Source organism: Oncorhynchus clarkii, chromosome 25, assembly GCF_045791955.1.
Source record: "Oncorhynchus clarkii lewisi isolate Uvic-CL-2024 chromosome 25, UVic_Ocla_1.0, whole genome shotgun sequence".
NCBI lineage: Eukaryota > Metazoa > Chordata > Actinopteri > Salmoniformes > Salmonidae > Oncorhynchus > Oncorhynchus clarkii.
The window spans coordinates 7,802,056-7,828,796 of record NC_092171.1 but is presented as its reverse complement, the minus strand read 5'-3'; the positions used below and the strand labels follow the sequence as shown (position 1 = coordinate 7,828,796).

The 26,741-nt window shown below is 44.7% G+C and overlaps 1 protein-coding gene across 1 annotated transcript in view; it reads left to right on the top strand.

Annotated features, from left to right (window-relative positions):
- The window catches only part of LOC139383492 (tonsoku-like, DNA repair protein), a 30,103-nt gene extending 5,753 nt beyond the window's left edge, over positions 1–24,350 (top strand). Inside the window, exons 9-28 of the mRNA XM_071128050.1 lie at positions 147–299; positions 449–574; positions 772–970; positions 1,179–1,225; positions 1,364–1,453; positions 1,540–1,612; positions 5,890–6,053; positions 6,186–6,309; positions 7,181–7,422; positions 7,612–8,086; positions 8,287–8,471; positions 9,331–9,425; positions 9,877–10,033; positions 14,364–14,442; positions 14,758–15,065; positions 17,880–18,051; positions 18,326–18,501; positions 23,528–23,601; positions 23,749–23,882; positions 23,970–24,350. Of these exons, the coding sequence (XP_070984151.1) occupies positions 147–299; positions 449–574; positions 772–970; positions 1,179–1,225; positions 1,364–1,453; positions 1,540–1,612; positions 5,890–6,053; positions 6,186–6,309; positions 7,181–7,422; positions 7,612–8,086; positions 8,287–8,471; positions 9,331–9,425; positions 9,877–10,033; positions 14,364–14,442; positions 14,758–15,065; positions 17,880–18,051; positions 18,326–18,501; positions 23,528–23,601; positions 23,749–23,882; positions 23,970–24,169 (3,273 nt within the window). The 3' untranslated portion in view covers positions 24,170–24,350. The remainder of the gene's footprint in view (positions 1–146; positions 300–448; positions 575–771; positions 971–1,178; positions 1,226–1,363; positions 1,454–1,539; positions 1,613–5,889; positions 6,054–6,185; positions 6,310–7,180; positions 7,423–7,611; positions 8,087–8,286; positions 8,472–9,330; positions 9,426–9,876; positions 10,034–14,363; positions 14,443–14,757; positions 15,066–17,879; positions 18,052–18,325; positions 18,502–23,527; positions 23,602–23,748; positions 23,883–23,969) is intronic.
- Positions 24,351–26,741: the final 2,391 nt, after the last annotated feature.

Below are 26,741 nucleotides of genomic sequence, written 5' to 3'. Positions count from 1 at the left end.
CGTCCACCCAAACGTATCCCCACTTCCCGCCCCATCTATACCTGTCAGTCTTGTGTGTCGTGAGCTGCATGAACAATCCATGTATTTATTGTGTAACCTTGACCTATCCAATGACATGACACTTGTCTGTCGCCGCTGTTTGGTAGCTATCCAGTGCAGAGGCGTTGGGGAAGCCTGCTCGGGAGCTGGCTGTCATTCACGTGTCCCTGGCGGCCACCTACACAGACATCAGGCAGCATGACAAGGCTGTGGAACATTACAGACAGGAGCTGGCCCTCAGACAGGGCAACCCCAAAGAGGTACGACGTGCCTGGGACTGGACAGAATGGGGGTTGGATTTCTTAGTCTGGGCTTGTCATATAGTATGCACCAAAGGAAACTTTTCTATCTTAGCATTGGCTGTGCTTCTTTTAATCCATGCTCGTGTCATTTTGTGTGTGTGTGCCAGGAGTGTAACACGTGGCTGAACATCGCAGCAGCCCAGGAGGAGAATGGGAGGACCGTGGAGGATGTGGACTGTAGCTACGACACTGCCCTGCGCTGTGCACAGAGGGCTGGCCAACCCAAACTACAGGTACTGTAGGTTGCAGTGGCCCACTCTGACTGGGCTCACCGTAGAAATATGCTCATTGTTTTTCTTCTCTTTTTTTCTCTCGGTTAAATGAACAGCACTCGGCCTGTATGGATCAAATATTTTATTCTGCGGACAGCAGATTTTATTTCTATCTTTCTTGGTCTCTTTCTCCTTCCTTCTGTCGCTCTCTTCACCAGAGGCGAGTGCTGAAGACGTGGCTGGCTGCCCAGAGCCGCGGGGGCTCGTCGCAGACTGATGACACGCAGGCCAGGCTAGAGGAGCTGTGTGCCACCGAGGGCTGGAGTCCTGAGGGGGGGAGCGAGGGAGAGGAGGACGAAGAGGAGATGGAGAACAGTGAACCCATGGAGGACAGCGATATCCAGTTCTCAGACTCTGGTGAGTGAGACTACGGTCTCCACCGCGATGTTTGTCCTCTGCGGGCATCTGTCATATGACGGAATAAACACTTTTTTTTACCTCAGTTTGAGCCATCCAGTCATTTAGTTTAGCATACAGGATGTTGCTGAATAAAGCAATGAAAATTGACACTGCTTTGGCAGATTATTTTAGTCTGGCTAATTGTCTTTCTCTTGTCTCACCGTAGAGGACGATGACAAGATGGTCTGTAGCGGCAAGAGAAAGCCGGCTCGGGTAAGTGCCAGATTTGTCAATGATGGCTTTGTTTTTGATTTGTTTGGGATATAAAAAATAAAAAAACTTGTGTAAAAGCAGTCTGCATTCAAGTTACTGAAAGAAGCAGAGACTCATGTCTGTCTGCCTGGATTTCAGTGGAACAAGAGGAATGAGAAAGGGGAGACGTCTCTCCACAGAGCCTGTATAGATGGGAACCTGAAGCAGGTCCAGTACCTGGTGGAGCAGGTGAGTGGAACTGGGTTTATACTCCTACTACTTTGTGGCCATGGTACTGTCTGTGGTAGTATTCAGCCAGTATGTCTGTGTCTCAGGGTCATCCTGTCAACCCCAGGGACTACTGTGGCTGGACTCCTCTCCACGAGGCCAGCAACCACGGACACACAGGTAACAGTTAAAAGTATGCAGAAATAAATAGGGCCTGATTTAAAAACTAATAATAATAATTTTAGCACGTTTTTTGAAATTGTATTTTTACATTTTAATAAATAAAAAAAATACACTGAGTAAATCGAACATCCCGATTCTCGAGCTGCAACACACAGACATGTAAGGGGTTTTGTCAACGGACATGGAGATTAATACATCATTATTCGACGTAGCTGCCCCACGTAGCTGCCCCCTGTTTGTTTTGATGCTGAGTTTGCCGACTGTCAGCTGTACGTAAACACATGGCCAAAATCCCTTTTCGACTCCGTGTGTTGTGGGAAGGTGAACACTGATTGTTTCAAGCGAACGTTAGCGAACATAAGATGGACATTCAGTGGGCTCTAAGGTGCCGGCAGTTCACTCGCATTTGCTAGTGAATGAAATGAAATGCAAATACAAACAAATAACTGGTCACGTTTGTGCGAGTGTGATATACGTTTAATTCTGCATCCCAGTAGTTGTATTTTCCACGTAACATTACGAGGATCACGCAACCTGATAGACTGTAACTGTAATTATGATCCACGTCACATTACGAGGATCACACAACCTGATAGACTGTAACTGTAATTATGATCCACGTCACATTACGAGGATCACACAACCTGATAGACTGTAACTGTAATTATGATCCACGTAACATTACGAGGATCACACAACCTGATAGACTGTAACTGTAATTATGATCCACGTGACATTACGAGGATCACACAACCTGATAGACTGTAAATGTAATTATGATCCACGTGACATTACGAGGATCACACAACCTGAGACTGTAACTGTAATTATGATCCACGTCACATTACGAGGATCACACAACCTGATAGACTGTAACTGTAATTATGATCCACGTAACATTACGAGGATCACACAACCTGATAGACTGTAACTGTAATTATGATCCACGTGACATTACGAGGATCACACAACCTGATAGACTGTAACTGAAATTATGATCCACGTGACATTACGAGGATCACACAACCTGATAGACTGTAACTGTAATTATGATCCACGTCACATTACGAGGATCACGCAACCTGATAGACTGTAACTGTAATTATGATCCACGTCACATTACGAGGATCACACAACCTGATAGACTGTAACTGTAATTATGATCCACGTCACATTACGAGGATCACACAACCTGATAGACTGTAACTGTAATTATGATCCACGTCACATTACGAGGATCACACAACCTGATAGACTGTAACTGTAATTATGATCCACGTCACATTACGAGGATCACACAACCTGATAGACTGTAACTGTAATTATGATCCACGTGACATTACGAGGATCACACAACCTGATAGACTGTAACTGTAATTATGATCCACGTGACATTACGAGGATCACACAACCTGAGACTGTAACTGTAATTATGATCCACGTCACATTACGAGGATCACACAACCTGATAGACTGTAACTGTAATTATGATCCACGTGACATTACGAGGATCACACAACCTGAGACTGTAACTGTAATTATGATCCACGTCACATTACGAGGATCACACAACCTGATAGACTGTAACTGTAATTATGATCCACGTAACATTACGAGGATCACACAACCTGATAGACTGTAACTGTAATTATGATCCACGTGACATTACGAGGATCACACAACCTGATAGACTGTAACTGTAATTATGATCCACGTCACATTACGAGGATCACACAACCTGATAGACTGTAACTGTAATTATGATCCACGTGACATTACGAGGATCACACAACCTGATAGACTGTAACTGTAATTATGATCCACGTCACAAAAAGCATTACAAAAGTAGAATCAAAATAAATATAAACATCTTGGCATTAAATGGAGTCGGGAGTTTAGAAGACGGCGCGATGAAGAATGAATGAGTATTAGCTATAGATGGAGGCAATGCTTCTAATGTGCCTTTGCACTAGATTTGAGATTTCAATCAATTTCAAAGATCTGAAATGATCTATGCGTTGCAAAGAAATCCAATAGGCGTCTTTACATAGGCTGAAACAGCAGACACTCTCTGAAACAGCGCTCAAATTCCCTTTGCGGTAGACTACTGAACAGCGGTCAGATTCCCTTTGCGGTAGACTACTGAACAGCGGTCAGATTCCCTTTGCGGTAGACTACTGAACAGCGGTCAGATTCCCTTTGTGGTAGACTACTGAACAGCGGTCAGATTCCCTTTGTGGTAGACTACTGAACAGCGGTCAGATTCCCTTTGCGGTAGCCTACTGAACAGCGGTCAGATTCCCTTTGCGGTAGACTACTGAACAGTGTCCAGATTCCCTTTGTGGTAGACTACTGAACAGCGGTCAGATTCCCTTTGTGGTAGACTACTGAACAGTGTCCAGATTCCCTTTGTGGTAGACTACTGAACAGCGGTCAGATTCCCTTTGTGGTAGACTACTGAACAGCGGTCAGATTACCTTTGCGGTAGACTACTGAACAGTGTCCAGATTCCCTTTGTGGTAGACTACTGAACAGCGGTCAGATTCCCTTTGTGGTAGACTACTGAACAGCGGTCAGATTCCCTTTGCGGTAGACTACTGAACAGCGGTCAGATTCCCTTTGTGGTAGCCTACTGAACAGCGGTCAGATTCCCTTTGTGGTAGCCTACTGAACAGCGGTCAGATTCCCTTTGCGGTAGCCTACTGAACAGCGGTCAGATTCCCTTTGTGGTAGACTACTGAACAGCGGTCAGATTCCCTTTGCGGTAGACTACTGAACAGCGGTCAGATTCCCTTTGCGGTAGACTACTGAACAGCGGTCAGATTCCCTTTGCGGTAGCCTACTGAACAGCGGTCAGATTCCCTTTGTGGTGGCCTACTGAACAGCGTTCAGATTCCCTTTGTGGTAGACTACTGAACAGCGGTCAGATTCCCTTTGCGGTAGACTACTGAACAGCGGCCAGATTGCCTTTGCGGTAGACTACTTAAGCTTTGTGTAGCCAGTTTGCGGTCTGTGTCGATGTGATCATTTGTTTTTATGTTTTCAAAATGATTTTGCTTTTAGTGTTGATTAGGAACCGTGTCTAAAAAGCCAAGGACTTGTGAGCTGGCCCTAGTGATTGGTCCTGTTTTGAGAGGTGACAAGCGTTCCTCTACTATAGAGACTAAACTTGGGGGGCCAAGGCAAGGTGGATCTGAAGACCTTTGCAGATGTCAGAAATATATTTTCTTCTGCAGTAGACTACATGAAATGTCCATTTGGAGATGTGCTCCTCCAGCATGCAGTGGTTGTTGACATTGTTCAAGTTCTCATCCCTCAACTTTTTCATGGCAGGCTTTGGTGGAAGATGAGTTTCGACTCTATCAGGCAACAACCTTTGAGCGGAGTCTGGGCAACATGAGCACGGATCAGGCCTGGAGAGAAATCGGCACAATGAGAAGGGGGGGCAGCCTGGTCTACTCCCACCTTTCGGCTGTGATGCTGGGCATATTGGTCATATTCCACAGCGATTCAGACTGCGAACGAATACTCAGTCTCGTTTCCAAGAACAAAACCCGGTACAGAGCCTCCCTCAGTACAGACATTCTATGCTGTACGTGCCCTCGTTACCAAGTAGGTTTCAACGATTGCCAGAGGAACTGTTTGCCACAGAGAAGTCTACACTGATGCTCTGCTGCGTAGGGCTAAATCTGCTATATTCCAGGCAAATCTATCTCCAGATGATTTGTTCTCACCCACTGTTTCCTATCATAGCTTTTTCGTTTTTATTATGGGTAACATATTTATTTGATACTGATGCTCTGCTTCAAACATTTGTTCTTATCATATCAGAGTTTTTTATTTATTTTTAATTTTAACATCGTGGATAAGACGTTTGTACATTTTGTACCTAAACAAATAATTTTGTTATTATTTGTTTAATACATTTTTTTTTTAACTCCTAAGAATAAAGGCCCTTTGTGTGTTTTCTCTCATTAGATCTTGTTAGGGACTATTACCATATGTGTAAGTGGAATGCTGTCAAGAAGAAAGTACTCCAACCTTTTAAAGACTAGATTTGGTACAATTCTAGAATTGCGATCAGTCTCACAAACAGAGCGCGCACGAGCGTTGCGGGGGGGGGAGAACCCAAATTCGGTGCGTGAGTTGAAACCCCAATTTGCCGCGCGCGTCTGGTACTCTAAAAAGCTGGACAGGGTGGGCAGGTCTGGACTTAATCAGCATTTTAACCCTCATCTGCTTCTCTCTCCCTCTGTTCTCTCTCTCTCTCTCAGACGTGGTGGCTCTGTTGCTAGAAAGGGGGGCTGACATTAACGACCCAGGGGGGTCACTGTGTGAGGGCGTCACCCCCCTGCACGACGCTCTCAACTGTGGACACTTCCAAGCGGCCAGATTACTGGTGGAGAGGGGGGCCTCAGTCACTGTCCGCAATGCCAAGGTCAGGACAAGATGTGTGTGTGTGTGTGTGTGTGTGTTTTGGAGGACTGTGCACATGTTTGTTTGGGGTGGGGGGTGCATGCACCTGTGAGTGTTTGTGCAAGTGGCTCATGTATGTCTGTGTCCCCCTCAGGGTGAGACACCCCTGGACAGCCTGCGTCTGTGGCAGAGGATGTACAGAAGAGAGCTGGACCAGGAGGCCAGACATGAGCTGTCCAGCACAGAGGAACTGCTGAGGAGGGCCCTAGCAGGGTTAGGTGAGGCCTACATACTTCCTCTGATTGGGTGTAGGCCTATGCAATACAAGAAGGCAGTATAGAGTGGTTTATATAATGAAACTGTGTGGTTATGAGGCCTTTATGTTTGGGTTGGGGTCAATTCCATTGAAATTCCAGTCAATTCAGAGAGTAAACCAAATTCAAAATGTTCCTCAGTGAAAAGTGTTAAAGAGAATTGGAATGTCAGTGCACTTCCTGAATTGACTAGAATTCAAATGAAATTGACCCCAACCCTGTTGTGTATTCAATGTGTCACGGTTAGTTGTGTTGTGTGTAAATATACTCCCGTACATATGAATTTCCAAAAACAAAACCCGGTACAGAGCCTCCCTCAGTACAGACATGCTGAGTGCCCTCGTTACCAAGTAGGTTTCAACGATTGCCAGAGGAACTGTTTGCCACAGAGAAGTCTACCCTGATGCTCTGCTGCGTAAGGCTAAATCTGCTAGCTTCCAGGCAAATCTGTCTCCAGAAGATTTGTTCTCACCCACTGTTTCCTATCATAGCTTTTTTGTTTTTATTATGGGTAACATGCTTATTTGATACTGATGCTCTGCTTCAAACATTTGTTCTTATCATATCAGAGGTTTTTTTTTTTATATTGTGGATAAGACGTTTGTACATTTTGTATATTCAATGTGTCACAGTTAGTTTGTGTTGCGTGTAAAAATACTCTGTACATATGAATTCATCATCTTACACACACACACACACACTGTTTGTGAGGCCTAAAATCTGCTTAATTAATGTCCAGAAAATATGGCGTATCCCACAACATACATTCCTGTTGCTGTAAGGACGTCAACTATTCCACTGTGCACTTAACTTTTCTACACTCTCTGTACCACAGTCCCCACCGCTCCTGCGCCCCCCAAGCCATTTGTTGCTCTGCAGGACAGTCAGCTGTTTGATGCTGAGAACTCAGAGCCTCTGATCCCCACCGGAGGGCACCATTCGTCCACCAACAACCAACCCAGAACCAGGAGCCCCAAGGAGAGCGCAGTACCACCTATCCCCAAACCGAGGCACTCCAACGGCACAGCGGGGCCCCAACAACGACACAGAGGGACAGAGGCCTCCATCCTCTTTGGGGTACTAGTTGATTTAGAACATATGAAATTAGATGTCTGTCATAAGTTTGAAACCAATTCTCAATGACCCAGTACTTTACGACTGTCATAGAATGTCAGTCAAGAGCAGCGTTCATAAAGTTAGCTGTTGTGAAGCAGATTTGCAAGTGAGACACTGTTCCTATTGACAAACAATCTCCGTCTTTCTCAGGATGACAGCAGCTCCTCCGACCACAGTGACTTGGATGGCGCGGTTAGCCCTCTGCGCCCTGTCCGACCACGCCGACGTTTCCGAGCAGCCCCAGCTCCACAGGAAGTTCCCCCCAGCCAGGAAACAAGCTCTTCTGTTCCTAAAGCGAGAGAGTCTGCGGTACCCTCTGTCTTTGGCAGGGAGGAGTACCACAGTGCCATTCGCAGCCTAGGCAGTGCCAAGACCCGCCTTCTCTCCCAGAGCCTGCCACAGTTCAGCAGCACACCGGCGGTGTCGTCCAATAGCAGGCCAGCACTTGTTCCTGAGGAGGAATATCTGATAGATGATTGGCTGGAGAATGACATGGGCAATGTTCACCCAAAGAAGAAGAGGAGAGTGGGGGAGGAGCAGAATGGAAGGCGGGACTTGAATATGATGTCATCAGGGGTCAGGAGTCAGAACTGTCGTTCAACCACGACTGAAATGGCTAGCAGAGGTGTGTAGCAGCTGCACTGATTACACACACGCACGCGCACGCAGCCCCATATCTGTACTTCAATGTAGAAACCATATGGAAGCTAACAGAGGAGCACAAGCATATCCATGTTACTATCTATGAACTATAAGGGGCAGTATTAGCCAGTGGAATCACAACCTGTTTTTTTTTTCTTTCTCTATCTCTCTCTCGTCCTGCAGTGTCAACCTCCTCCAGTAGGGGTCCCCCTCTGCGCGGCATGCCGCGGCAGGTGAAGATGACTCAGCTCTCCGGCATGGTAATGCTGGGCCGCCGAGAGGTCAGCAGGCCACAGAGTCCCACCGTAACTGACGACGACGACCCTCAAGCTTCCACGCCGCCTCAGACCCGCTACAGCACTCAGCAGGTCAGAGAGATCAAGTGAAATCCGACCTGGGTTCAAATACTCTTTCAAATCTTTCAAATAGCTTGAGCGTTTGATTTAGTCTGCCAGGTGGGCGGGTTTGCCCTTTTGGACCTTTTCTGTACATAGTCCATTGGTAAATAGCCCACCCATTTTCACCTACCTCATCCCCATACTGTTTTTATTTATTTATTTTTCTGCTCTTTTGCACACCAATATCTCTGTATATACCTGTACATAACCATCTGATCATTTATCACTCCAGTGTTAATCTGCATAATTGTAATTATTTGCCTACATTCTCATGCCTTTTGCACACAATGTATATATAGACTCCCCTTTTTTCTACTGTGTTATTGACTTGTTAATTGTTTACTCCATGTGTAACTCTGTGTTGTCTGTTCACACTGCTATGCCTTATCTTGGCCAGGTCGCAGTTGCAAATGAGAACTTGTTCTCAACTAGCCTACCTGGTTAAATAAAGGTGAAATATTTTTTTTTTTTTTTTAAATTGGTTCAATTTTAACAAGCAAGCTCCATCAAGCACAGCGCGAGAGACAGAGTCAAGTCACATCATTACTGTAGCAGGACATATTAGGCTGTTACCGGAACATTGTTCATCAAGATTCTGTTTTGGACTGTCGGGGATGGCAGTAGGGAGATGAAGGTCCTAAAGAGGTGAACGGACTTGCAAAGATATGTCGCAGACTCAGTTCATGGGTAGTTCATGGTTTGTAACGTAGAAATATATTTTACTAGACTGGTTCACCCATCACGGATCATTGACTTGAATGGGGATTTTGTTCTAGTAGTTCTATTTTTATCGTTTCTAAAATTGTATTTCTCTGCCTCTCAACCTCAGGTCCCAAACCAGACAGTCGCTGCGCCAATGCTTGCACCAATCAGAATGCGGGTCAGGGTTCAAGCTAACGTGTTTCTGATACCAGTACCACATAGGTTGGTGTATTTGTCTTCCTGCATGTATGTGTGAAAGAGAGTGAATGTCTAAAGTGGTACATTTAAATTGAAATGTTTGTCATTTAGCAGACGCTCTTATCCAGAGTGACTTACAGGAGCAATTGGGGTTAAGTGCCTTGCTCAAGGGCACTGGCAGATTTTTCACTTAGTCGGCTCAGTGGTTCGAATCTGTGACCTTTCGTTACTTGCCCAACAATCTTAACCGCTAGGCTACCTGCCGCACTTGGGGGACCCTTTTGGCCTTGCTTGAGATTCAGCTTCTATACTAAAATCAAATCAAACTTTATTTGTCACATTCGCCGAATACAACAAGTGTAGACTTTACCGTGAAATGCTTACTAACACGCCCTTAACCAACAGTGCAGTTCAAGAAGAAGAAAATATTTTGTAACTGGGGGTGTGTGTTTGTGTGTGTCACTGTGTATTCCAGCGAGGCAGACTCATGCACGGTGTCGTGGCTATGTGAACAGGCGGCCCAGCGCTACTACCAGGCCTGTGGCCTTCTGCCACGCCTTTCGCTGCAGAAAGAGGGCGCTCTGCTCTCTCCCCAAGACCTGCTACTGGCTGTTCTCCACACCAATGAAGAGGTGAGGCCAAACACTTACGATAGTGTGGAAATACACATAAAACACTGGAGGTTGGAATAATTGTGTGAGAATGATAATGTACTTTTAGTGTAAGAGCTGTTTGAAAAGACCGCCTGAAATTTCAGCCTGTTTTGGTAGGATGGAGTAAATTAATTAATAGACCAATAGGAAAGAGTTCCAAACTTCTCAAATCAAATTATATTAGTCACCTGCGCTGAATACAACAGGTGTAGTAGACCTTACAGTGAAATGCTTACTTACAAGCCCTTAACCGACAATGCAGTTTTAAGAAAATGCAAGGCAATGCAAATAGTCTGGATAGCCATTTGATTAACTGTTCCGGAGTCTTATGGCTTGGGTGTAGAAGCTGTTTAGAAGTCTCTTGGACCAAGACTTGGCGCTCCGGTACTGCTTGCCGTGCGGTAGCAGAGAGAACAGTCTGACTAAGGTGGCTGGAGTCATTGACAATTTTTAGGGCCTTCATCTGACACAGCCTGGTATAGAGGTCCTGGATGGCAGGAAGCTTGGCCCCGGTGATGTACTGGGCCGTACACACTACCCTCTGTGGTGCTTTGCGGTCAGAGGCAGAGAAGTCGCCATACCAGGCAGTGATTCAACCCGTCAGGATGCTCTCGGTGGTGCAGCTGTAGAACCTTTTGAGGATCTGAGGACCCATGCCAAATATTTTCAGTCTTCTGAGGAGGAATAGATTTTGTCGTGCCATCTTCACGACTGTCTTGGTGTGCTTGGACATGTTAGTTTGTTGGTTATGTGGATGCCAAGGAACTTGAAGCTCTCAACCTGCTTCACTACAGCCCTTCGATGAGAATGGGGGCGTGCTCGGTCCTTCTTATCCTGTAGTCCTCAATCATCTCCTTTATCTTGATCACGTTGAGGGAGAGGTTGTTGTCCTGACACCACACTGCCAGGTCTCTGACCTCGTCCCTATAGGCTGTCTCATCATTGTCGGTGATCAGGCCTACCACTGTTGTCATCGGCAAAGTTAATGATGGTGTTGGAGTTGTGCCTGGCCACGCAGTCATGAGTGAACAAGGAGTACAGGAGGGGACTGCGCCCTCACCCCTGAGGGGCCCCCGTGTTGAGGATCAGTGTGGCAGATGTGTTGTTACCTACCCTTAACATCTGGGGGCGGCCAGTCAGGAAGTCCCGAATCCAGTTGCAGAGGGAGGTGTTTAGTCCCAGGGTCCTTAGCTTAGTGATGAGCTTTGAGGGCACTGTGGTGTTGAACGCTTTGCTGTATTCAATGAACAGCACTCTCATATACAGTGCCTTGCGAAAGTATTCGGCCCCCTTGAACTTTGCGACCTTTTGCCACATTTCAGGCTTCAAACATAAAGATATAAAACTGTATTTTTTTGTAAAGAATCAACAACAAGTGGGACACAATCATGAAGTGGAACGACATTTATTGGATATTTCAAACTTTTTTAACAAATCAAAAACTGAAAAATTGGGCGTGCAAAATTATTCAGCCCCCTTAAGTTAATACTTTGTAGCGCCACCTTTTGCTGCGATTACAGCTGTAAGTCGCTTGGGGTATGTCTCTATCAGTTTTGCACATCTAGAAACTGACATTTTTTCCCATTCCTCCTTGCAAAACAGCTCGAGCTCAGTGAGGTTGGATGGAGAGCATTTGTGAACAGCAGTTTTCAGTTCTTTCCACAGATTCTCGATTGGATTCAGGTCTGGACTTTGACTTGGCCATTCTAACACCTGGATATGTTTATTTTTGAACCATTCCATTGTAGATTTTGCTTTATGTTTTGGATCATTGTCTTGTTGGAAGACAAATCTCCGTCCCAGTCTCAGGTCTTTTGCAGACTCCATCAGGTTTTCTTCCAGAATGGTCCTGTATTTGGCTCCATCCATCTTCCCATCAATTTTAACCATCTTCCCTGTCCCTGCTGAAGAAAAGCAGGCCCAAACCATGATGCTGCCACCACCATGTTTGACAGTGGGGATGGTGTGTTCAGGGTGATGAGCTGTGTTGCTTTTACGCCAAACATAACGTTTTGCATTGTTGCCAAAAAGTTCAATTTTGGTTTCATCTGACCAGAGCACCTTCTTCCACATGTTTGGTGTGTCTCCCAGGTGGCTTGTGGCAAACTTTAAACGACACTTTTTATGGATATCTTTAAGAAATGGCTTTCTTCTTGCCACTCTTCCATAAAGGCCAGATTTGTGCAATATACGACTGATTGTTGTCCTATGGACAGAGTCTCCCACCTCAGCTGTAGATCGCTGCAGTTCATCCAGAGTGATCATGGGCCTCTTGGCTGCATCTCTGATCAGTCTTCTCCTTGTATGAGCTGAAAGTTTAGAGGGACGGCCAGGTCTTGGTAGATTTGCAGCGGTCTGATACTCCTTCCATTTCAATATTATCGCTTGCACAGTGCTCCTTGAGATGTTTAAAGCTTGGGAAATCTTTTTGTATCCAAATCCGGCTTTAAACTTCTTCACAACAGTATCTCGGACCTGCCTGGTGTGTTCCTTGTTCTTCATGATGCTCTCTGCGCTTTTAACGGACCTCTGAGACTATCCCAGTGCAGGTGCATTTATACGGAGACTTGATTACACACAGGTGGATTGTATTTATCATCATTAGTCATTTAGGTCAACATTGGATCATTCCGAGATCCTCACTGAACTTCTGGAGAGAGTTTGCTGCACTGAAAGTAAAGGGGCTGAATAATTTTGCACGCCCAATTTTTCAGTTTTTGATTTGTTAAAAAAGTTTGAAATATCCAATAAATGTCGTTCCACTTCATGATTGTGTCCCACTTGTTGTTGATTCTTCACAAAAAAATACAGTTTTATATACAGTTTTATATCTTTGTTTGAAGCCTGAAATGTGGCAAAAGGTCACAAAGTTCAAGGGGGCCGAATACTTTCGCAAGGCACTGTAGGTGTTCCTTTTGTCCAAGTGGGAAAGGGCTGTATGGAGTGCAATAGAGATTGTATCATCTGTGTATCTGTTGGTGCGGTATGCACATTGGAGTGGGTCTAGGGTTTCTGGGATAATGGTGTTGATGTGAGCCATGACCATCCTTTCAAAGCATTTCATGGCTACAGAAGTGAGTACAACAGGGTGGTAGTCATTTAGGCAGGTTACCTTAGTGTTCTTGGGCACAGGGACTCTGCTTGAAACATGTTGGTATTACGGACTCAGTCAGGGAGAGGTTGAAAATGTCAGTGAAGACACTTGCCAGTTGGTCAGTGCATGCTCGGAGTACACGTCCTGGTAATCCCTCTGGGTCTGCAGCCTTGTGAATGTTGACCTGTTTAAAGCTCTTACTCATATCGGCTGCGGAGAGCGTGATCACACAGTCGTCCGGAACAGCTGATGCTCTCATGCATATTTCAGTGTTATTTGAATCGAAGCGAGCATCGAAGTAATTTAGCTTGTCTGGTAGGTTTGTATCACTGGGCAGCTCTTGGCTGTGCTTCCCTTTTGTAGTCTGTAATCGTTTGCAAGCCCTGCCACATCCGACTAGCGTCGGAGCCGGTGTAGTAGGACTCAATCTTAGTCCTATATTGACACTTTGCCTATTTGATGGTTCGTCGGAGGGCATAGCGGGATTTCGTATAGGCTTCCGGGTTAGAGTCCCGCTCCTTGAAAGCAGCAGCTCTACCCTTTAGCTCAGTGCGAATGTTGCCTGTAATCCATGGCTTCTGGTTGCGGTATGTACGTACGGTCACTGTGGGGACGATGTCCTCGATGCACTTATTGATGAAGCCAGTGACTGATGTGGTGTACTCCTCAATGCCATCGGAAGAATCCCGGAACATATTCCAGTCTGTACTAGCAAAACCGTCCTATAGTTTAGCATCTGCTTCATCTGACCACTTTTTTTATAGACAGTCACTGGTGCTTCTCTGCCAATAACAGCTAATTTTCCCCTGCCCACTCCGACATTCCTAGCAACATTTTTGTTGCTAAGAATCTATTTTTGTACCCTTTGACCATTTTTATCGTAAACAATCACACCATACCTAATTGTTACCCAGAAATGATTTGATATTGAGATGATAACTGCTGCATTGGACCTTTTTAACCACTGACACAGGATCAGATCTTATTTAATCCCTCAGTCTAATGGTTAACATTTAAGAGTGAGGATAGGGTGATCCTAGATCTGTCGGTAGAAGAAACTCCTACCTTGAAATAGGCATAAGTAGGACTGTGATGGCAAATTCTGTTACTTGTGTTGATCATCTGGAACAGTGCCACCTCCGTTTTAAATGGTGATGTGAAGGATTGCAATATTAGAAACACAAATGTGTAATCTGATGATTATGTCCACTGCAGGTCCTGGCTGAGGTGTGTTCGTGGGACCTCCCCCCTCTTCCTGAGCGCTACAAGAAGGCCTGTCGCAGCCTGGCAGTGGGTGAGTATGTGAACAACTGATACCTCTCTGGTTAATTTCCTGCCGCGGAAATGTGCGAATATGGGAAGGAAAGGGGGAACCTAGTCCGTTGCGCAATTTAATGCATTCAACCTAAATGTGTCTTCCGCATTTAACCCAACTCCTCTGAATCAGAGAGGTGCGTGGGGCTCCCTTAATCAACACCCAGTTCATCGGTGAATAACAGAATTCACAGTTTTGAGCGTGTATCCCTAAATTACTGGTATTTGAATACCTGAAGTGCATTGTTAATCCATGCCATGTGTTTCTGTGTGCGTGTGTGTGTGTTGTCTCTAGAGGAGAACAAGCGTGTGGCTCGTCTGTGTGAGGTGCAGGACGGCAGTCCCTCTGTGTCAGTGTGTGGCCTCAGCCTGCCCCCCTCCTCCCTCTCCCCTCTCCTCCGTGCCCTCAAACTGCAGGCCAGCCTCACCCAGCTACAGCTGTCTGGCAACCGTCTACACGATGACCTCTTCCCTGAGTTGGTCGCCACTGCCGTCACCATGCCCCGGCTCCGCCATCTGGATGTGTCCTCCAATCACATCACGGGGGAGGGGCTTAAGAAGGCGGCGAACGCCTTGGAAGGGCAGACTCAACCTGCTTTCCCGGTAACTACAATGAACAAAAATATAAACGCAACATGCAACAATTTCAAGAATGTACTGAGTTACAGTTCATATAAGGAAATCAGTCAATTTAAATAAATTCATTAGGCCCTAATCTATGGATTTCACATGACTGGGAATACAAATATGCATCTGTTGCTCACAGACACCTTAAAAAAATGTAGGGGTGTGGATCAGAAAACCAGTCCGTATCTGGTGTGACCATTTGCCTCATGCAGCGTGACACGTATAGAGGCTGTTGATTGTGACCTGAGGAATGTTGTCCCACTCCTCTTCAATGGCTGTGTGAAGTTGCTGGATATTGGCGGGAACTGGAAAACGCTGTTGTACACGTCGATCTAGAGCATCCCAAACATGCTCAATGGGTGACATGTCTGGTGCGTATGAACTGGGACTTTTTCAGCTTCCAGGAATTGTGTACAGATCCTTGCGACGTGGGGCCGTGCATTATCATGCTGAAACGAGGTGATGGTGGCGGATGAATGGCACGACAATGGCCCTCAGGATGTCGTCACGGTATCTCTGTGCATTCAAATTGCCATCGATAAAATGCAATTGTGTTCGTTTTCCGTAGTTGAAACTGGAGCAGCAGCACATCCAGGTGGACTGGGGACAGCAAGGAGTCATCATGTCAGGTAGTCCTGGGGCATGGTCCTAGGGCTCAGGTCCTCCGAGAGAGAGAAAGAGAGAAGGAGAGAATTAGAGAACGCACACCTAGATTCACACAGGACACCGAATAGGACAGGAGAAGTACTCCAGATATAACAAACTGACCCTAGCCCCCTGACACATAAGCTACTACTGCAGCATAAATACTGGAGGCTGAGACAGGAGGGGTCAGGACACACTGTGGCCCATTCCGAGGACACCCCCGGACAGGGCCAAACAGGAAGGATATAACCCCACCCACTTTGCCAAAGCACAGCCCCCACACCACTAGAGGGATATCTTCAACCACCAACTCACCATCCTGAGACAAGGCTGAGTATAGCCCACAAAGACCTCCGCCACGGCACAACCCGGGGGGGGGGGGGCGCCAACCCAGACAGGATGACCACATCAGTAACTCAACCCACTCAGGTGACGCACCCCCTCCAGGGACGGCATGAGAGAGCCCCAGTAAGCCAGTGACTCAGCCCCTGTAATAGGGTTAGAGGCAGAGAATCCCAGTGGAAAGAGGGGAACCGGCCAGGCAGAGACAGCAAGGGCGGTTCGTTGCTCCAGAGCCTTTCCGTTCACCCTCCCACTCCTGGGCCAGACTACACTCAATCATATGACCCACTGAAGAGATGAGTCTTCAGTAGAGACTTAAAGGTTGAGACCGAGTTTGCGTCTCTGACATGGGTAGACAGACCGTTCCATAAAAATGGAGCTCTATAGGAGAAAGCCCTGCCTCCAGCTGTTTGCTTAGAAATTCTAGGGACAATTAGGAGGCCTGCGTCTTGTGACCGTAGCGTACGTGTAGGTATGTACGGCAGGACCAAATCAGAGAGATAGGTAGGAGCAAGCCCATGTAATGCTTTGTAGGTTAGCAGTAAAACCTTGAAATCAGCCCTTGCTTTGACAGGAAGCCAGTGTAGAGAGGCTAGCACTGGAGTAATATGATCAAATTTTTTGGTTCTAGTCAGGATTCTAGCAGCCATATTTAGCACTAACTGAAGTTTATTTAGTGCTTTATCCGGGTAGCCGGAAAGTAGAGCATTGCAGTAGTCTAACCTAGAAGTGACAGGTCCTGGCCTAGCGTGTCCACACGTGCTCTGCGTTTGTGAGGCCGGATGAATGGACTGCCAAATTCTCTAAAACAAAGTTTGAGGCAGTTTATGGTAGAGAAATTAACATTAAATTATCTGGCAATAGCTCTGGTGGACATTCCTGCAGTCAACATGCAAATTGCACGCTCCTTCAACATTGTGTTGACAAAACAGCACATTTTAGTGGCCTTTTATTTTCCCCAGCACAAGGTGCACCTGTGTAATGATCGTGCTGTTTAATCTGCTTCTTTATATGCCACCTGTCTAGTGGATGGATTATCTTGGAAATTGACAAATGCTCACTAACAGGGATGTGAACACATTTGTGCACTAAATAGAGAAAAGCTTTTTGTGAATATGGAGAATGTCTGGGATCTTTTATTTCAGCTCATGAAACATGGGACCAACACTTCACATGTTGCGTTTATATTTTTGTTCAGTATAAATAGTGATTGATTTTGTATTTACTTAGTTCGTTTGTATTTACTTAGTGTAATTTGTAAGAATAGTTTCTTATTTTCTAGTGAAATACTCTCAGCTGGAAAGCAAGTGAAGCTATGAATGTTAGAAGTCCTTTTTTGTTATCCTTGAATGTTTTAGCATCCCAGAATGTTGTTTCAGAAACATATGCGCCCCTATGGGACTGAAGTATAATACTCACCTGTAAGACTCTCGCTGTGCTGTGCCCTTTATATGGACGTGTAGGGGCCCAGGATTCTGTACCTTATCTTCAGTGATGGTTTACAGTACACCGGTCTGTGTCATTTTATATTGTTCTATTCTGCACAGAGGTCATGTTATTTAAGAATAGTATATGACTGACCAAAAGTTTGAATCAATAATGTGGTATGTATGTGTTCACTATTGTTGCTCACCTATAGGTTCAGCAATGTGTAGATTATTCATATCTAAACTATAAGAACAGGACGACTATGTAAAGGATGGCGTAGTGCGGCTACATCACGTCCGCCTTGCTACATATGGATGGATGTGTTGATGGCGAGCTAAACAAAATGGTCGTCTCTTCCCTCCCATCTCTCTCTAGTGTCTGGAGGAATTGGACCTGAGTGTGAACCCGCTGGGTGATGGTCTGTCCCAGGCCCTGTCCTGCCTGCTGTCAGCGTGCCCCCTACTGGCCAGCCTCTCCCTGCAGGCCTGCAACCTCACAGCCCGCTGCCTACAGCAACACCGTCTCCTACTGGCCAGAGCCCTGGCAGGTAAACAGGCTCATTAATATACCCTTTTCACACTGATATTCTAAATATTAGCATCAGCCACTCCAGAGTCCCGGGACCACCCATAGATAAAATGTATGCATGCATGACTGTAAGTCGCTTTGGATAAATGGTATTTTATTATTCTTATTATTATTATTATTAAATATAATGTATATAAATGGTGAAGGAGACAACTCCAAATGGACACATTGCTATCTGTTTGAGGTAGTTTGAAATGTTCCAGAAGAATCAGTATCATCTCATCATCCTACAGGTACAGGGCACCTGAAGTCTGTGAATCTATCCCATAATGCTCTGGGCTCTACAGGCTTTGAGCTGGTCCTGAAGACTCTGCCTCTCCACTGTCTCACACACCTCCATCTGTCTGCCATCCGCTGTGGATCCGCTGACCACCCTGCTTTAGAACACCTGACGTCAGTCCTGTCCCAGGTACACAGCACATGCAAACACACAAACGCACGCACACGCACAAATTAAAAAACTGCATCATTAGAATACTTGACATTAATTAAGCATTGTTTGGCGAAAGAACTGCACAAACTATCATATTCTCTAAGTAGCCTTAAGTGGGTGTAAATTTGTTCGTGAATGTACACGAAAAGAAACTGCTGTGCAATTAAAATAAATGAATTGGTAAATGCTATTATTGGATATTGGCCAAACAATTGGTTAGGTTTCTGGTAACTCTTGTTTCTCTCTAACCAGTAAACCCATACAGGTTACTGCCAAAATAAAGGAAACACTTGAGTAAATAATGGATATAAAGTATATATAATGCAGGTGCTTCCACACAGGTGTGGTACCTGAGTTAATTAGTATAAAAATGCCCAGCACTACCGTGTCCCATCTTGGCCTGGATGAGGGCAAGGTTCTTGGCAGTCTGGCGAAGGACACTTCCAAGCAAAGGCTTTGGGATGGAGATGCAATATGGCAGTCGTGCCAACATATCTCATCAGACACCTGGTGGAGGGACTTTGTGGATCTGAGGCTCTTTCCCCTGTTGCCTCGATCATCCTACAAATCCCACCACCAGCAGCCACCTCAAAGTGCAAATGGTCCTTGTTTGGACCAATACAAGGGTTGAAAAATTGGTGGCCATTCGGGCAAAATTTGAGGCTTTTTGAGCCTGACAACGAGCAATCCGCAACAAGGTTGGAACGTGACAGTAAAGATAAGGCCTCAGAGTCTGTTCAAGAGGTGGACATTGAGGAGGTCCAGGGAGAAGACATGGAAACCTGGGAGGAAGATAACCAAAGCTTTAGTTTTTAGACTTTTACAGATGTATGTTGAAAATGTTTTTGGGAGATGCGATGGATCATTCAATAGTCCCTTTCTTTTGTTGTTCAGTGAAATCATCCCATGTGAAGAGTGAACTCATTTAATTAAAGTTAAATTCGTAACTAAATAGTTTTTTTCTATTGGAAGGATTTAATCATTTGCAATTATGTCTACTTCTGATAAGATAAAAGGTTTATGTCTCCATATGATATGGTAAATATATCCAATGCAAAAAAAACATCTACATTTAAATGGTATTAATATTAATTTGCATATATTCCCATTAATTCCCATGTATTCCTGTTAATTCCCACAAACTTTCCACCTCTGAATGTTCCCCATAATGTGCAACCCTATACAGGATTATGAGATCTTATACATTTTCTTCTATGAGATCTCATCAGCTAACATCACTTTTTGTGGTTTTTGTAAAAAGCTAACATCTGTGCTAACCTGTAAAAAAATAAAACCCCTCTGGTCGCATGCCTTTGACGTCTAGCTAACAGACTTAGATTACTTATTAGGCGGACCCAAAGTCTCCTCGGGACAACATCGTTCGAGAAATGATAAAATTAGCACCTTCCCGCTGAAGAGATATGGTTTGCAGCCTGGAGCAAAACAATATACCATCCTTGTATTTTTGTTTGAGCTGGTAAGCAGAAAGCTAACTTAACCATCTACCTTTTTGGCGTAATGTAGCGTAGACTAGTTTGCGTGGTCGCTGTAGTGATTCGGAAATGTTGCGACTAATGTTGTAGTTCCATTTCTCAGACGGTTAGTGACTCGTTAGCAACTTACTTATTCTGAGCACATAAAGGCTCTCCTAGAACAAAATGTATAAGATATCCTTAGCCTGTGTTAACCTCAGACCTTATTTTTGGCATATCTCCCTTATACCCTGTTTATTTTCCCCATTCGTTTCCCCTTTAGGAATGCCCAACGGAACGAGAGGTAGAAAATGCTAACTCATTTCCGCATTTTTTAGGACGACAAGCTGGCGAGTTCTATAGAACACTTATGGAAGATTCTGGAGTGGAGCCTGAATTTTTTTTTCATCTCAAACATGAAACACCTAATGATGGTATTTATCATGGAAGAAGGGTGTCACATCCCTCTAATATACTTCCAGCCACTTGTAGAATCTATGCCACGGTGCATTGAGGCTGTTCTGGCCGGCTCGTAGTGGCCCAACTCCTTTTGTTGGTGTTTCCTTTATTTTGGCAGTTACCTGTACCACAGGTCTGAGGCAGGCGCAGCTGAAAGCGTGCGGAAATAACATTTCACAGGTTGAAAAGGAAGCATGTCATTCACACTTATCTGCTGCACAACGTTGCCGTTTGCTATTCAGGCCAAGAGACGTGCTGATATGTTAAGGAAGACACAATGGTTGTATCTTAAAGTGTATATAGCATTTGACTTAAAGGGGAGCTCTGGCAAGATTGTCTTCAATAGAGGAACAAATGTGGTGATGGTCCCCCTGTTAAGTAGTGTTCATGTCGACTAATGTATTCAGACCCCTTGACTTTTCCCACATTTTGTTACAGCCTTATTCTAAAATAGATTAAATGGAAATTCCTCAACAATCTACATGAAATAACCCATAATGACAAAGCAATAACATGTTTTTAGACATTTGCACATTTATTAAAAAGAACACATTTATTGAGACTTGAAATTGAGGTCAGGTGCATCCTGTTTAAATTGATCATCCTTGAGATGTTTCTACAACTTGATTGGAGTCCACCTGTGGTAAATTCAATTAATTGGACACGATTTGGAAAGGCACCTACCTGTCTATACAAAGTCCCACAGTTGACTGTATGTCAGAGCAAAAACCAAGCCATGAGGTTGAAGGAATTGTCTGTAGAGCTCAGAGACTGGATTTATGTCGAGGCACAGATCTGTGGAAGGGTGCCAAAACATTTCTGCAGCATTCAAGGTCCCCAAGAACACAGTGGCCTCCATCATTCTTAAATGGAAGAAGCCACTCCTCAGTAAAAGGCGCACAACAGCAAACTTTGAGTTAGCCAAAAGGCACCTAAAGGACTCTTAGACCATGAGAAACAAGATGCTCTGGTCGGATAAAACCAAATTGAACTCTTTGGCCTGAATGCCGTGTCATATCTGCAGGAAACCTGGCACCATTCCTACGGTGAAGCATGGTGGTGGTGGATGTTTTTCAGCGGCGGGGACTGGGAGACTAGTCAGGATAGAAGGAAAGATGAACGGAGCAAATTATAGAGATCCTTGATGATGAAAACCTGCTCCAGAGCGCGCAGGACCTCATACTGTGGTGAAGGTTCACCTTCCAACAGGACAACAACCCTAAGCATACAGCCAAGACCACGCTGGAGTGGCTTCGGGACAAGTCTCTGAATGTCCTTGAGTGGCCCAGCCAGTGCCCGGACTTGAACCCGATCAAACATTTCTGGAGAGACCTGAAAATAGCTGTGCAGAGACGCTCCCCTTCCAACCTGACAGAGCTTGAGAGGATCTGCAGAGAAGAATGGGAGAACTTCCCAAATAAATCAAATCAAATTTTATTTGTCACATACACATGGTTAGCAGATGTTAATGCGAGTGTAGCGAAATGCTTGTGCTTCTAGTTCCGACAATGCAGTAATAACCAACAAGTAATCTAGCTAACAATTCCAAAACGACTACCTTACAAGTGTAAGGGGATAAAGAATATGTACATAAAGATATATGAATGAGTGATGGTACAGAGCGGCATAGGCAAGATACAGTAGATGGTATTGAGTGCAGTATATACATATGAGATGAGTATATAAACAAAGTGGCATAGTTAAAGTGGCTAGTGATACATGTATTACATAAAGATGCAGTAGATGATATGGAGTACAGTATATACATATACATATGAGATGAATAATGTAGGGTATGTAAACATTATATTAGGTAGCATTGTTTAAAGTGGCTAGTGATATATTTTACATCATTTCCCATCAATTCCCATTATTAAAGTGGCTGGCTTGTAGTGTCATACCCAAGAAGACTCGAAGCTGTAATCCCTGCCAAAGGTGCTTCAACAAAGTACTGAGTAAAGGGTCTGAATAGTTTAGTTTTTTTATTTTTAATAAATGTACAACATTTCTAAAAACCTGTTTTTGCTTTGTCATAGGGTATTGGGTGTAGATTGATGAGGGGAAATAAACGATTTAATCAATTTTAGAATATGGCTGGTACGTAACAAAATGTGGGAAAAGGCAAGGGGTCTGAATACTTTCCGAATGTACTGTATATCACTCCCCCCTGAGGTGTGTTATTGCTATTATAAAAGTAAATGACAGTTCTGTCATACCTGTGGTATACCACGGCTGTCAGCCAATCAGCATTCAGGGCTCGAACCACCCAGTTTATAATAAGCTCTACATGTCTGATAGCTGTGGAATATGAGACCGTATACTACGGGTATGACAAAACACTTATTTTCCATTGGTAAACAGTTTATAATGGCAATAAGGCACCTCTGATATATGGCCAATATACCACTGCTAAGGATTGTGTCCAAGCGTTGGGCCTTCCTCTGACAGCGTTGCCGTGGTATATTGTCCATATACCACACCCCCTCAGGCCTTTTATTGCTGAATTATTTCCATACAATTGCGCGGTATAATTCAAATGGCTATGAAGTTCATTCTTACATGTTCTATTTTTGAGCTGCTTTTGAAGGCAAAAGTTGAATTGAAGACATTGGCATTGTTTAATTCGATTTTCATAATAGCAAGCCCAGGATGATGGTTTGGTTACCAAGGCAACTACTGCAACTATCTAGCCAGTAAACTTGCTAGCTACTTCCGTGGATGTTGTCACATTTTCAACTGGCAAATTAATAAATGCATTATTTTCCAGAAAACACGTTTTTGGAAATCCACTTGAAGTATTGGCATGTATTTGAAAAAATAATTCACTGACTCAAATCCATTTAACCACTAGAAGTAGTTGATTCGGGACACATTTATTTGAAAATTCTCACACATAAAATAGATATTTAAATAAATGATCAAATACACACCCAGGTCTGGTACAAAGACGTACTACTAATACATCGTTATAATTGCCTGGTCAAGGGCACACCATGAGATCCGGGATTTGATTGGTCCCTTGCTGAGTCACGGAGGACATGGTTCTGATTGGTTCTTTGTGTGTTCCACAGGATGACTGCTCCCTGACCCATCTAAGCCTGGGGGGAAATGGACTGACGGACAACAGCGTGGCCACCCTCGCCAGGTGTGTGTGCATTTTTGTGTTTTCTCTCTATTCATGTCACCCTTGTCCTTTAGTTGAGCTGCCTGTGCCTTTTCCAAGTGTCCGCTCTGTACAGTACCTCTGATTTATGTGACTGAATATTGAGATCCGTATGTTCTGTGTGTCCAGATGTCTGCCTGTCTTTCCCTCCATGGTGTCTGTGGACCTGTCAGGGAACCCAGCGGTGACCTCAGCAGGACTCTACAGCCTCCTCTCCGCCCTCCGTGACGCCCAGAGACCTTTGACCCATCTCAACCTCCAAGGTACATTAGGCCTATAGTAGTCTATTGGTTCTCAGTCTGTATTTGTCTCTCTAAGTCCCTCTAATTTGTTCCATCTCTCTTTCTCAGGTTGTCAGGTAGCCGGCCCCTGGGACAGCTGTAGTTTGGACGGCCTGTCAGAACAGGTCCAGGACCTGCGGCTGTGCTCCCAGAGGCTCAACAAACTGGACCGCGAGGTCCTGCAGCAGACCTGGGGCCAGAGGACTCCCGTGGGCCACTTCCTCTCCAGAGATGCCAAGTGCCTGCTCACTGTTGCCCCCTCACTGTGAGGACGCCTCCTTGAGTTCTCACACCGTTAAAGACTAGTGTCACTTGGATTCCAATACATACACTTGAGATGATTTACACCCTTTGGTCGTCGTATTTGTGGCATATTTTGGTGACACAGGCTGCAGAAGGATCTCCGAATGAATGATCTTGTATGCATAATGTAGATATAATTTTCTGTGTTTGTGGGTGCGTTTATATATGTCTATGTATTTGTATGTATTCAATGGAAAACAACAACAAATAAAGTGAACATGATTGTCATTATTTTTGGGCTGTTTATTTCCATGGTGCTTTTTTCCATGCAACCTCACAAAATTAGCTGATTTTACGGTCAAACTGTGAAATGATTAAATCCCTCGCTTCTGTCTCCTAGTCTCTTTCCTTAGCCGCTGTCTCCGACACAACTCTCAGGGTGGAGCATCATGAGTCTTGCAAACGGGGCTGTTCCCCGCCTACTTGGTGTGAGCTTCTGAAGACACAGTTGCACACTGTGGTTTCCAACCTTGTTAGTTAACCCACTGACTGGTCTTCTCACTGTTGAATGGTTCCGCAGAGGATGGTGTTGGGTGGGCTTCAAGTAGAGGTAGGAAGAGCTATAGGAGGTCCGGCTCATTGTAATGTCTAGAATGGAATTAATGGAATGGTATCAAACATGGAAACCACATGTCCTCCTATAGCTCCTCTCACCAGCCTCCACTGGCTTCAAGATCATGTAGGAAAAGTGCCTACTCACACCACACACCTCAGTGTTCCACAATATGACTCAGCGATTGGGCCAAGGTGATTATGGTTAGAACTAATTTCTTTACTAGTTATTGTCATTTCCAATTTATAAAAAAATCTGTAAATGGTTTCTGATGGTGCTACTGCCACCACCTTGTTAACTGTTTGTAAGTAGACCCAAACAGAAGCCATGGATTACAGGCAACATCCGCACAGAGCTAAAGGGTAGAGCTGGCGCTTTCAAGGAGCGGGACTATAACTCGGAAGCCTATAAGACAAACCATCAAACAGGCAAGCGTCAATACAGGACTAAGATTGAATCGTACTACATCGGCTCCGACGCTTGTCGGATGTGGCAGGGCTTGCAAACAATTACAGACTACAAAGGGAAGCACAGCCACGAGCTGCCCAGTGACACAAACCTACCAGATGAGCTAAATTACTTCTATGCAAGTAACACTGAAACATGCATGAGAGCACCAGCCGTTCCGGACGACTGATCACGCTCTCCGTAGCCGATATGAGTAAGATCTTTAAACAGGTCAACAGTCACAAGGCCAGAGGGATTACCAGGACGTGTACTCCGAGCATGCGCTGACCAACTGGCAAGTGTCTTCACTGACATTTTCAACCTCTCCCTGACTGAGTCTGTAATACCAACATGTTTTAAGCAGACCACCATAGTCCCTGTGTCCAAGAGATGATTGTGGACTAAAGGAAAAAGAGGACAAAGCACGCCCCCATTCTCATCGTCGGGGCTGTTAGTGGAACAGGTTGAGAGCTTCAAGTTCCTTGGTGTCCACATCACCAATTAACTATCATGGTCCAAACACACTAAGATAATTGTGAAGATGGCACGACAAAGCCTATTCCCCCTCATGAGACTGAAAAGATTTGGCATGGGTCCTCAGATCCTCAAAAGGTTCTACATCTGCACCATCGAGAGCATCCTGACTGATTGCATCACTGCCTGGTATGGCAACTGCTCTGCCTCCGACCACAAGGCACTACAGAGGGTAGTGTGTACATCCCAGTACATCACAGGGCTAAGCTTCCTGCCATCCAGGACCTCTATACCAGGAGGTCAGAGGAAGGCCCTAAAAATGGTCAAAGACTTCAGCCACCCTATTCATAGACTGTTCTCTCTGCTACCGAATGGCAAGCAGTACTGGAGCGCCAAGTCGAGGTCCAAGAGGCTTCTTAACAGTTTCTACCCCCAAGCTACAAGACTCCTGAACAGCTAAACAAATGGCTACCCAGACCCCTCTTTTACGCTGCTGCTACTCTGTTTATAATCTTAAAATCTTAAAATGTTTTCTTAACACTTCTTTTTATTTATTTTTCTTAACTTTTTAAAGCATCGTTGTTAAGGGCCTGTAAGTAAGCATTTCACTGTAAGGTCTACCTACACCTGTTGTATTCAGAGCATGTGACAAATAAAATTTGATTTGATGTGTAAACTGTTGCAAACTACAGTATTATGGTATAGGACAGTGTTGCAAACGTGCAGCAAGTGCATATCTGTGGTCATGTTCTCTTCCCACAGCTGCTGTGCTAACCTTTAAGTGTAAGGCAAGCCAGAGTTAGACATGTCAGATATGAGAAAACTGTGGTTATGGTGCAAATTCACGAAGTATGACTGACAACCAGGTATTTTTCACAATTAACAATACTTTATTTGGGAAAGGTAGGAAGTGTCTCTTAAAAACAAGGGCGTACTGGGACAAATTCCGCTCTCTCATTTTACAGTTCCGGTGACTGGTGAAACATCATCCTTTTTTTTAACCAGCTCATGTTTAATAAAAATACAACAGGTAAAAGCACCACTGGAGATACAACTCACCAGTT